This window comes from Meleagris gallopavo, chromosome 1 (genome assembly GCF_905368555.1).
Source record: "Meleagris gallopavo chromosome 1, MGAL_WU_HG_1.1, whole genome shotgun sequence".
Classification (NCBI taxonomy): Eukaryota; Metazoa; Chordata; class Aves; order Galliformes; family Phasianidae; genus Meleagris; species Meleagris gallopavo.
The window spans coordinates 45,066,471-45,079,111 of record NC_139404.1 but is presented as its reverse complement, the minus strand read 5'-3'; the positions used below and the strand labels follow the sequence as shown (position 1 = coordinate 45,079,111).

The window sequence follows — 12,641 nt, the reverse complement described above, 5'->3', positions numbered from 1 at the left end:
AGAATAAAGTTCCTACCAGAATGAGACTACAGTCCTTCATTGAGGGTCTGGTTCACTAATAGCTCTGTCCACAGTCCAGGTCAGATGTTATTGTTGACTGTATGTTTTTGATACAAAGCTCTTCATGCTTATCGAGTATTGTTTAATGATTCTTTTATTAAGAAAAGTAAGTGCTTTTGTTTCTATAGCCACCTTTCATTTGAAAAGCTGAAGAAAAGCTCCAGCCAGTGTGTAAAGAGACCCTTCCCTATCTAAGATTCTCTGCTTAGAACAATGTAACAGGTTAAACTCCAAAGCTGTGTTATCTTCTTTCTACATACCACATCCCCAAAGGATGGTACAAGCTCACGAAAAGTGTAATAATTGAGAGGAGAGGAGAGGAGGAGAGAGAGGAGAGGAGAGGAGAGGAAGAGGAGAGGAGAGGAGAGGAGAGGAGAGGAGAGGAGAGGAGAGGAGAGGAGAGGAGAGGAGAGGAGAGGAGAGGAGGAGGAAGCTTTGGGAAAAAAAAAAAAAACAAGCTCTTAAGTTCCTAATTGCTCTTATTGAGAGTTATCATACTTAACTGGTCATCACGAGCACATACAGACACATGAGTCTCATTTCACTTCAGATTCAGCCTAAAATAAATGAGCTCAGGTGGGGGTTTTTTGGAGCATCTATATGAGACTGCAGGTCATCTTTTAGATTTCCGTGTGGCTGGTATTTTGAGAGCCTGGCTGTATTCACCAGACCATAACCCCAGTGCACTAACTGCCTATAGGAGTAATCTCTAAGGTTTAGTGCACCTTATTTCAATCCCTCTCCTACAGTCCACTCAAACTTTCAGCAATGCAGTGAATGCTGTACTACTTTGCATTTTCCCCTCCTGTTTCTAAGGCCTGCTATGAGATCCTAAATGTGGCAGGATGTTGCAGCTCAGCTTGTAAGAGATACCTTGTTGGACCCCACTGATTTTCAAGTCTGCAGAAACCAAGAGACTTGACTTCTCAGAAAGATAAGACACTGTGCTTCCTACCAGGTCAGTGATTCCTGGTTTCTGCTGAGTTCAAGACTCAGCAGACCTGGGAGCTATGAAAGTCTCTTCAGGGCGCTGTGGCCTCCCAGTACTGCCAAAGCCATTCCAAACATGCATGCCTGAGACCCCGGCCCTAGGCTACAAGTTACGTAACATCGCACTTCCGTGTAATCTTACCTGGACCCAAACTTCTTTCTTCATTCAGAAGTCATTGGATTTGTGGTTTTATTTATTTATCTCAAATTTTACAGATTGAAATATTCAGGAAACTGTCTTAATTCAAATAGATATAATTGATGGTGTTTTTTATTTTTTATTTTTTTGCTTGATAAAGTTCATTTGAATAAAAGGGATGGTAAGATAAGCAGTGAAACAACTTACTAGTAAATACAAATCTGATTTGTCTGTTGCTTTGAAATAATCCATGCATATGATTGTCTTCTTTCAGTAACTGCTTATCATATCACAGCTCTCATTTTTATAGACAACTTTTCCTTTAATTATAACATAGTCAATCAATGTTTGATGTCCCCCAAACTGGTAGATCAAGTGCTCCCACCTAAAAAGATAACGAGATGCTTAAGAATATCCATACTTGCACAAGAGCATGTCACACCCCTAGTATTTCTGTCAGTTATAAAATACTTGCTTTAACCATGGGAAAGCACTATGCCATGTTGATGACAATTCAGAATTCCATGCTTACATGTTGATCACTTGTTGCATGAATACAATGAAATAATGTACAAGTAGAGTGCAGTACAGCAGAATTCCTTCCACAAATACACAGGTGTTATTTTCAAACAATTTGTAATTAGGCATACGTTACTTGTAATATTAACCCTAAAAGTCTTAGGCCTTATCTTCCACTGGAATGATTAAAGAAAATGAAAGTGGATATAAATTGTTATCAGTGTCCCCTTTTATAGATGAAAGTAACTGCTAAAGCACAAGGAATACATTAACGTCTCCACTCCCCATGACACAGTAAAAACCTAAGTCCCTTATGTTAAATCACATTACAAACAACAATAGAAGAACATACCTTGATGAATTTATAATAACAAGATCTCCCTGCTTGCCAATCTCTATGGAACCCTGCGTGTCTGATTTTCCCAGTGCGTAAGCTGCATTAATGGTGGCAGCTGCTAGGGCTTCATTCATTGACATCTTCATGTTTACACAGGCCAGATGCATCACCATAGGCTAAAGGAAAAATTAAGGAAAAAATGGGAGTTACCAATATGCAAATAAAACTGTTTATGTCTCAAATTCCGAAGCACTGCCCTCCCGCCTCAAGCAACAAAAGGAGTTGTCCTGCATGATGTAAATCTTGACAATTCCAAAATGAGAAATTTGAAATCGGGAATTTGCAAGCTTGTTTTCTAAGCCTTTCTGTGCACCTGAAAAATCAAACCCCTTTCAAATTTCAAAAACTTCTGGCAAATAGTACCACCCCACATAAACAGGCAAGACCAAATGTCCAAGCCAGGCATGCAGCTCTCTTTGTGGATATGAAGAATGTTTTAGGCATGTAAGATCTATACAAAAGCTGTACTAGATGTAATTTCACGTTCTTATAAGTATTAGGAATAGCTTACCATTGAAAAACAGTATGCATTAGGATTAAAATCACTGCCAAGAGCAACAATAACTCCTTCATCTAACATTTTTCTGGCTTGAGGTTGCTTCAGTCTAGTGGGAAAAAGATGCTTGTCAGTACTATTCGCTTAGTTATTACATGATGAATTACAAAAGCAAAAGTCATCACTCAGTTTGGCTAAATTCATGCATTCAGTTACATCAATCCATTTGGTGATGAAAGGCCAAATTTTCCTCTTGGCTACCAATCATCCTATGGATAGCACAAATGGAACTGTGATCCACTGCTTCTGCAGTAACAGCACATGACAACAGCCACTATCAAGCACCAGGCTCCAGGCCAATGAAATGCTGGTATTTATCCAGGCCTCAGCCACTTCAGGATTTACATGGTGAAAATCTTTATTTCTCAAAAAAGTACTTTTCTGGTCTGTATAGCTTCGAAGACAGGCTTGCCAACACGAGCAGTGGCATAACCAGTGTCACTGCTCCAATGTCTGTCTCATCCCAGTTCTGTTGGTAATTCAGAATAGGAACTAGAGGCTGTGAATTTCATTTGTATATGTTGGATTTCTCTCACTTAGCAATGTTAATGCAAATAATTGCTATGTTGAGCTGCTTCATAAAAGCCCATTCTCCCACCGACGTCTATATACATATCTCACTGGGGTGGTGTAACTTCAAGGTAGCGTAGGAATTCAGCTTCATCGATCTGACCTCCAAACATTCACTTACATTATGAATGTGATGCCCCAGTCACCTGGCAGTTAGAAAGTACCTTGACCAACTGAGTAACCAGCAATCAATGTTGCCTCATTTTTAAGGATGTGTACCAGAAGTAAGAAATGAAGAGGCTTGTTAAGCTCTTTGTGATGGTCTTCACTGATCCATCCTGCTCATCAGTGGATAGATACAAGCTTACATTTGGCATTACCAGAGGCTAGAACAAGGAACGTGGGGCTTTTTTTAGTCCTCCAATCTAATGACCTTACCTTAGCATGTAGGCAGTGGTTGGCAGAAGGACAGCTGCACACTTAGCTTTTGCCATTGCTGCGATACCTTCATCACTAACTTCTTCTAGGTGGCTAATAGCCTGGGCTCCTAGTTCAGCTCCAAGCTGAGAGAACAGTCAACATTACTCACTGTTAAGAGTTAGCTCAGTTGTCATCAAGTAACTGGAATAGACAATTTATTATTAATGTAAAATTCACTAATAGAAAGATCATAAAGAATCCCTGAAAGAACCAATGAAATGCAGATGATACTTTCTAAATTGCTGCATGAAAAGCTAAAATCACAGCAAGTTTTAAGTACAGACTGGAAGTACACCTTCAGTGGCATTTCCAACGGATGAACTTGCAAACTATGGGACTCCTATGAATAAAATCATTACTAACTCCTGCCCACAAAGTAAGCAGAAGAAATAGGATGATAGGTCTGACATTGGTTGCTGAACAAATAATGCATCTGCTTCTTTCTGTAGCAAAGCAGCAAAAAGGCTTTTTATAATGAAAAAAAAAAAATTAAAATATTTTTTTAAAAAAGACAAGAATAGCTTTCCCACAGGAAAGAAGAATTCTTTAAATGATGGCAAAACATTGAATCAGACAGACTGTCTTTAAAAAATAGTCCTGAGCCTACATTAGACTAAATCCATGCTCTGAGTGTGCTTACTGTACAACTTGCTACGGCTAGACATACTCTAAAAGAAAAGGCATTTTCCAAGTTGTATATAAACTGTGCTTTTGTCATCTTTGTGTTCATATATATCCACTGGGTTCCCCATCCACATCACATGTGGAAGATGAGCGAAGTCAATATTTGATTAGGCAGTGCATGTTAGTCACAGAGGTCAACATTTCTCTCCATGTCCTTAACTCAAAAATTGCACAACGACTGCACTTTCCTACTGCCTATGAATGATCAACCTCACAAAATTTTAGGAAAAAAACAACCCCTGGCTGTGAAAATTGAAATTCATTCACAGATTCAAGTATCAGAAAAGCAAAGCAAAACCAAAAAAAAGTGGCTTCACTGTACGTTAAGATAGAAGTACCTCTGCAGATTTCATCGGATGGAGTTCATCACCATGGAAGTTAATCTGTAAACCTGTATCTTTTCCAGCTTGAAGAATTCTCCTGGTAGAATCCACATCAAAGACTCCCTTCTCACAGAACACATCTATATTGTTAACATGTATTTCACCACTTTGTTGGAGTTCTTTCAGTTTAGGGAGCTGGTTATTAATAATGTCATCTGTGGCTTCAGTAGCAGTTTTCCCTCTAATGGAAAGAAAATGTTACAGAGCTGTAAGAAAAATAACTTTGAAGCTTGGCAAACATTCAAACCATACATGCAACTGCTGAATTATTTAGAAAATGATGCAAATATAAATCATTCGACCTTCAAATTAAAAAATTAAAGCACTGTAACTTACGTAGATCCAAACATGACTTACTTTCCATTTAAAGAATATTAAGATAATATTACAATTTATTTTTATAAGGCTGGTTTCTTTGGATGCTAACCAAGAGACAGGACATTTACGAACCAATATTTCAGCTTTCGTATTCATATAGTCTGATCTACTTATATTGTATCCTAACATACAGCTATTTAAAATATTTAAATAATTTTTAAAAATTTTTAAATGATATTCATGCAACATTTTTATGCAAACATCAAAGCTCAAAGGGTATGTGTAGCACAAATCATTATCTCCTCCTCTGATGATATCATTCAGAGTAATAGCTAGATACCATTTCTAAATCAAACAGAGCTCCTGAGATTAGATCTGCCAATGTCAGAATGACTTATGAACACCCAGTTACACAAAGATAACCCAGGAGAGTAAATGCCTCTGAAAGAATTAACAATCCCAAAATTAAAGTTAGTATTCTGCAATTTTAAGATCTAAAGATAAGTGACATACTGCAGCTAAATATTGGTGACATCTCTATCCTTATTTTCAGGCACTATAAAATCACGACGAGCTTCTATGTGGTTGAGTTTTCAGTTTTACAGTGGCAGTAAATTCAAGAACTCACATTCTTTTCTGATTTATGAACACGGTTGCACAGTCACAAAGCACAGCAAAACCTGGCACACTGCCCTTCCTTTGTTCACCTCTTACTGAAACAGTCTGGGTTGCTTAAGCTCATGTCAAGCCTTCTCCCTTTTCTAATTTAGGCTCAGCAGTTTTTGGAGTAATCTGAATGTAAAGATTAGAACCAGAGCCAAGACAAAACAGAGGGAAACATTAAGTCCAGATCTCACATTCGGGGGAACAAACTCAATCTTATTTGCATCTGAATCCTTAAAAAGAGCACTTTCCAGTCCCAAACCTGTGGACAACATCCTCCCTGGAGATCCTACACTCTTACTAAGGCTGAAGGAAATCAAGAACTGAAAACTTGAGCTCACCAATACATGATGCTTCCCTCAGCATGTAACTCACCCAAACATTCATGAGCCAGCAAAGGGCCTATCCTCTGAGCATTCAGGTCTCAGATTAGGGAAGAGCTGCAAAATTCCTCCTGGCCAGAATAAACGCCTGAGGCAGAATCTAAGTTTGATGGGTCACAGAAAATCCAAGTAAAATACTCTGAACATGACCACATGAATGAAAAAAAGGGGGTTTAAGAAGACCCAAACTGGGTAACACAGATGTATAGCTTTGAATATACTTTGTTATATTTTAGGAGGGTTGGTCAGAAGTTGTTTTTCTCAAAATAACAGCCAAATTTCAATGCAAAACAGTAAAAAAAATAGCAAGAAAAAATAAGTTATATTACTTTGGCACAGAATGAGCTCCACAGTAAGTTGAAGAAATGCCAATATCCATGGACTGCCTAGCACGTTCAATCACTCTCAGCATTTTGAGTTCTGTTTCTAAGTTCAAGCCATATCCACTCTTGCACTCAACCAAAGTAGATCCTGCTCTGCACATGCGTTCAAGTCGGTGTTTGAAAGTAGCAAACAGCTCTTCTTCTGTGGCCTTCCGGGTGTGTTCCACAGTGAAATGTATTCCTCCTCCAGCCTGGTGGATTTCCATATAGGAAGCACCTGCCAGCTTGGGGAAAAAAAGGGGAACAAAAACACCCACACATAAAATTAGCCATTAAATGTGAATTTTCTATCCCAGGGATTCTGGAAAGTGCCCTGAGGTCTCTTTGCAGTGATAGACAAACAGAGGAAAAACAAATCTCCATTAATTTGTCCTCCCTCCTCTTCTATCTGTCCCCTCCATCTGAGCAAAGAAACGATGTAAAAAGCAGCATAAAAAGAATTCCTTTGAAGATTTACTTCCCTCTGAGCCTAAGGGGAAAACCTACTCCTTAAAGACTCTTCTGTGTGGAAAAACAAGAAGGAAAAAAAAAGACTTTAAGATGAAAATGGTAGCAGAAACTGACACTCCTGGCACAAGGAGTGCCAGGAGTCAAGACACAAACACACTCAGGCTGGCTGCAAAAGCTACATTCACAGTGCCCTCGCAGCCTACAGTCCTCAGACATCACTCCTCCTCCCTTTATTCGATTACCTGACAGAAATTATACCATTTTCTACAGAAGAAATATAGCTGTCACCAGAAAGAAGAAAGGGTCGTGCATTAAATTAAAAAAAAAGGGGGGGGAGGGGGAGGGAGGAGGGAAGGAAAACCCCAGCTCTGTGATTGCATGCTGTTACCTTCATTGCAAACTCATGCACCCTATCACCAGCCCACACAGGATGTGTATGCGCATCCACCAGGCCTAAAGGAAACAAAGCATGCGTACGTTCCCGTTATTTTGCTGCGTGACAGAGCTGTGGGAGCACACGAACGAGTTAAACAAAAAGCAGAAGCTCCCTACAAGGCTCCTCAGGCTCGCAGACCTCCTGTATGACAACAGTAAGGCATAACACACCCACCTGGCAATACGCACTTCCCAGTGCAGTCAATTTTACTTTCAAATGTTGCTCCTGCAAAGCGGCGGCGGATAGCATCTGCCGGGCCCACGGCTTTTATATAACCATCTCTGCAAACAGGAGGCAGCACACAAAGGCCTGAGCATGATACCGAGTTAAGCTTTGAGGCACTGGCAGAGCACCTGAGGCACCAGCTCTCCAGCTCAGGGCAGGGTCTGGAGAACATCACCGATGCACCTCCAAGCCCAGACCTAAGCCCCAGCGCCGACCCAGGGACGCGCCGCCTCCTCCCACAGCCCTCCTCATAGCACTCACAGCCCCACTACCAGGCTGGCATCGCGCAGCACGTCCAGCCTCGCCATGCCCTCCCGCAGCAAGTACTGCTCGCCGTGGCCGCACACCAGCACCAGTTGCCGGGCATTCGCCAGCAGCAGCCGGTACTCGCCCGCCATGGCCGCAGACAGCCCGATGCTCCCGATGGCACAAATGGTGGTCGGAGAGGAGGGCAGCCTGCCGCTCAGCTCAAAGTCCCCGGGGGCGGGGCGTGACTCCTCCTGTCCAGCCGGGGCTGCCCTGGAGGTGGGCAGCAAAGCCCGACAACGGAATGGAAAGTTTCTGAATAGTGTGCTTGGCCCGGCCGTGTCCCAGCCCCACGGGAACGTAATGCCAGGCACCCAGGCGGGCATTCCTTTACTGGGGCAGTAAAGGAACACTGATTGTCCAACTCCGTGATCAAAAGGTCGGTTAGAGTCTGCTGCCCCCTGCAGAGTTAGGGCTAGGAGAGCAGGGGAGCAAATATAGATGTTCAGTTTTCTTCTAGACACTCTAGAGTGTCCAGCGGAGGGCTACGAAGGTGCTGAATGGCACGGAGGACAAAGCGTATGAAAGTGGCTGAGGTTCCCTGGTTAGCTCAGGTGACAGCGACAGGGCCTGAGGGAACAACGGCATGGAGCTGTGTCAGGGGAGGGGCAGGTCGAGTGGGAATGGTTCTTCGGCAGAAGGCGGTGGGCACAGAACAGAATCCCCAGGGCAGTGCGCGGCTCCAAGCTGCCGCAGTTCAAGGAGCGTTTGGACAACACTCTCAGACTGGGAGTGTTTGATTTGTGGGTGGTCCTGTGTGGAGCCAGGAGTTGGACTTGATGATCCTCGTGGGTCCCTTCCAACTCAGGTGATTCTGTGATTCTGTAATTCTCTCTTCAGACATAGTGAGCAGTAGGGCTCCAGTAATCCCCAGCTGGCAAGTGGAATTTATTTCTAACCACGTGGTCCCTCAATTGCCTTTGTGGCAGTAGTCTTTAGATACCCTCTTTTCATTTAGAAAAGGGATCAATGTATAACACTTGCAACACTGAAGTGCATACACATATTCCCATACAGCAAAAACAGATAGGTATGTTGGCTTAAATGCTGAACCCCAAAGCAATGTGTGTCTTCCTTCAGAGCATCCTCCCTCACCAGGCGTGCAAAAAATGAACAAGAGAGGTGGAAGGTGGTGCTGTACTGCTTTCAGGAGTTCCTGCTGCTTATTTTGGCTTTCCCCAGCAGTATCACAGTATGTATGAAAACAGAAATTAAAGAGCCGACGTGTCAAGCACGCAGCACAGCACACTGCGGTGAAGTTCAGCACAGCAGTGCAGTCCTGCCCAGCATACACTAGAGCTTCCCAGTTATTCTGAAAAGCTAACACTATCATGCAGATGTTAGCACAATGATGGCACCATCTGCTGATAAAGTGCTGAGATCATACTTCACCCAGTTCATCCCAGCCCCACTCCCTCCACGAGCAGAGGAGCAGCCCTCAGTAACAGAAGCAGCTGGCTGCTGAATTCCAACCTTCTCCCCTAATACTTACACTGCTGACATTATCAATGGCAACATGGGAAAGGCCTCATTCTGCATCATATGTGTTAAACTGTGCATGCTGTATCATAAACCAGATATTGTTTTGCCTCTCATTCCTCTACTGAAAATGTTTTGGAACACATTTGCTCTACTTGTTTTGAGGTTAAGTCCAGCTCCAATTTAAAAGTACTGATCTATTCTGCTTGTACTGGCTTTAGCTTAATCAGCTCTTTTCCAAATGAGAACATAAGAGATTTCTTCAACAGAATTGGGCCTTTTTCACTTCAAAACCTTGAGAAGGGCGTCAAGTAAGCACAGTTGCAGTGGCTTGCCCACAGTTCAGTGAACCACACTGATACAGGAGCAGGTTTCATGTTCTGTGCCAGGGAGTTTTACCTCCACAACTGGATCACTGCCTGCTTTTGCTCTATTCTCTCCATCTGCAAAATGGAAAATATACATCTCTATTTGACAACAGATGTATATGACAAGCAGTCATTGATGAGAATGCACAAAGTTACACACAAATCCATGAGGTATAGCCATTTGCGTTCTGGCTTGCAGAATGCCTCTCCAACCTACAGCTGCAGGTAGATTCCTCACATGGGGAGACTCTGACTAGCAACATTAGCAAAGCAATGGTTGTCATCAGGAAATGCTGATAGGCAAGGAACAGCTTCAGTTAGCGTCAATGGTTGCTCTTAACATTTGAGAAAGTTACTGCGTTCCTGCCAAAACTTTAGTGTTCTGGATGCCCGATAACTAAGAATGGTTTGTTGTTACTTTTGGTGTTTTGCTTTTTTTTCATAATATGGCAGACTGAGATCAGGCATTCCCAATTCACAGAGTGTTTTAAATCTATGAGTGCCACTGAAATTCATGAATCTTTATAGCCACTGAGATAGGTATTAGTTATGAAGACTGCTCAAGATCCTCCTGCCTTTGATTCTATTCCTGCAGCGCCCTCAATCTACTCCTGGACTCTTCTGTTGTCACTGTAACTGTGAGTTACATGCTAAAGACACAAAGTTCTTTTCTTCTACTGTAGGTGAGCCTGCACCAAAGCACAGCCATGCAACAGCAGAGTTCTGATACTGATCCACACTGAGGTGATATGAGAGTGAGCCATCTATTTTGTCTTAGAGAACACAACTTGGAAGATTTAATTCATTCTGGGAACCATTTAAATTCCAGTGCTTCCCTTGAAACAAATTGCCTAATTACAAGTTTTAGTTGTGCGGTGTTTTTTCTTTCTTTCTTTCTTTTTTTTTGTTTCATACTTTGTTTTCACAATAAGACTTTCAGTTTAAAGTTGAAAGAATTACCTATCCTTCCAGCATTTTTTCTGGACATCAATAAAACACCAGAGACCTTTTTAAGAGTGAACTTCCCCCATAATAAAATACAAGAACACCAAAAATAAACACCTGATTACAAAGTTGTGGAAAAGAAAAAAAAAAGAAAAAAAACTTTATTTCCAGACATACAAAACATCATTCTCTCATTTCTCCATCTTCTTCCTCTTCTTCCACACCTCTGATGTACAAAACGTTATTGCACCTGTAAATAGAATCAAGAGTTCCTTTAGTTGAAATGTTTTTGTTTCCCTCACAAATACACTGCTTTAAGCATTTTCCTACTTGACTGCAACCTGGCAACACTCAAGACCTGCGCAAAAAATGGCCGCTGTTGACACTGTTCAGCTTTTCCATAAAGATTCACTGCAAATACAAGACAAGTTTATGAAAGCAGTAGGCAGTTAACAGTGATGTACAAGAAAGTTTTTCATGAGGACTAACAGCCATGGTCAAGTGTTATTTCCAAGCACACAATGTTTTCAGCAGCTGCAACACTAACTTACGCATCCTAATACATTCTACTACTGCCAAGAGGATTTACAGACCTGCAATAAACTGGAAAACTAAGGTGTTTAGTTACTTCAGAAAGGGATCATAAATACTTCTTTAAATAGTTTCAAAAAGAAAAGTATCTTCAGAAGGGATCCCAGCTTAAAAGTTACAGCCCATAGCCTTCACAGAAGAGTTACAGTGACGTAACTACAGTACAGACAAGAAGCACAGCCCCTAGATCCACAAGCTTTAACAAAAGCAGTAACACAAGACTTAGAAGACCCTGTTCCCCTGCTCAGGCACCACGATTACCTTATCAAAACTTCTCCCAGGTGTCCAGACAGCGCACCATCGATATACTCTTCTGTGTTCGCAAGCTTGGAACGAAAACCAGCACAAAGATTACACCAACAGGAGCCTCACCGCCCCTTCGACCCGCAGCAACCCCTCCTCACGGACCTGAGGGCAGCCCAGAAGCGCTCTGCTTTCCCCCCACCAGCAAGCAGCGCCCAGGGCTCAGCTCTCTCCCTCTCCCCCTCCCTTATCTCCCCCCCTCCTCTCTCTCGCCAGCCCTCACCTGCATGTTCATGTAGCCGTCGACGGAGACGAGGTAGCCCTTGTACTCCATCCCCCACTTCAGCTTCACCATCACCGGTTTCCCCGTCAGCCCATTGAGGAAGGGCTTCGGGTTGAGGGGCAGGCTCTGCGGGGAGAGCGCGGGTCAGCACCGCCCGCCCCTCCCAACCGTTAACAACGGCCACCGCCCCCGCGCCGCCCCCTACCCGCCCCGCGCCGAGCCACGCCGCGCGAGCACCGCCCTCACCATGGCGACGGGGCGCGCGGCGGCGGCCCGAGAAAGGCAGGCCCACGCGGGAACACCTCGTGCGCGCCGCGGGCTGCGAGAGAATGGAAGGCAGCGCAGCGCCGGCTTCCACTTCCGGGGCGCCGCGCCGACCTCTGACCTCTCGCCCCGCCGCGCCGCCTTTGCGATTGGCTACGGCACCACGGCGCGCGAAGGGAAAAGCGAGGCCATCCATTGGTTCGGCGGGGCTGGGGGCTCGCTCTCGTTGGTTGGGCTGGACTCACCACCCCGCGCTTCTCCAGCCAATAGCCGTGCTGCGAGCCGTTCCACCATCTCGCGCGGCGTCCGCGCAGCGGTGCCGTCTGTGGCGGCCGGGCGGTGACAGAGCGGACCTGCGCCACCGCTCTGCTCGCTTCGGCCTTCGCCCCTCCCTCCCCGCCTGCCTTCCCTCTCCACCTGGGGCTTCCTCAGCCCCCAAATCCCCGCAGGCCCCAGTTTCTGCCCTGTGCAGCCGGCAGAGACTTTGCACCGTGCCAGCTTGCTTTGCTGGCTGAGGAGAAACGTGATGGAGCGCAGCTGTGTCTGCATCAGCAGGGTGTCCGTCATTTTCCGCTTTCGGATTTAT

General features: G+C 44.0%; 2 protein-coding genes across 3 annotated transcripts; both read right to left on the bottom strand.

Moving 5' to 3' along the window:
* Window positions 1–1,303: 1,303 nt before the first annotated feature.
* AMDHD1 (amidohydrolase domain containing 1) lies at window positions 1,304–8,052 on the bottom strand. 2 transcript variants are annotated; one of them, XM_003202155.5, is made up of 9 exons: window positions 7,838–8,052; window positions 7,526–7,632; window positions 7,304–7,368; window positions 6,412–6,689; window positions 4,674–4,899; window positions 3,610–3,734; window positions 2,617–2,710; window positions 2,061–2,221; window positions 1,304–1,574 (listed from the first exon to the last, which is right to left on the bottom strand). In XM_003202155.5, exons 1-9 carry the CDS (start codon window positions 7,972–7,974, stop codon window positions 1,460–1,462), a joined length of 1,308 nt encoding a protein of 435 aa, XP_003202203.1. In that variant the 5' UTR covers window positions 7,975–8,052; the 3' UTR covers window positions 1,304–1,459. The 2 variants fall into 2 exon arrangements, with proteins under 2 accessions (XP_003202203.1, XP_010707641.1); XM_010709339.4 differs by lacking the exon at window positions 7,304–7,368 and having other exon boundaries at window positions 7,838–7,978.
* Window positions 8,053–10,795: 2,743 nt separating this feature from the next.
* SNRPF (small nuclear ribonucleoprotein polypeptide F) lies at window positions 10,796–12,197 on the bottom strand. Its single transcript, XM_085223400.1, has 4 exons — window positions 12,038–12,197; window positions 11,792–11,917; window positions 11,527–11,591; window positions 10,796–10,924 (listed from the first exon to the last, which is right to left on the bottom strand). The coding sequence occupies exons 1-4, from the start codon at window positions 12,038–12,040 to the stop codon at window positions 10,858–10,860; spliced, it is 261 nt and encodes an 86-aa protein (XP_085079526.1). The 5' UTR covers window positions 12,041–12,197; the 3' UTR covers window positions 10,796–10,857.
* Between the last annotated feature and the right edge of the window lie 444 nt (window positions 12,198–12,641).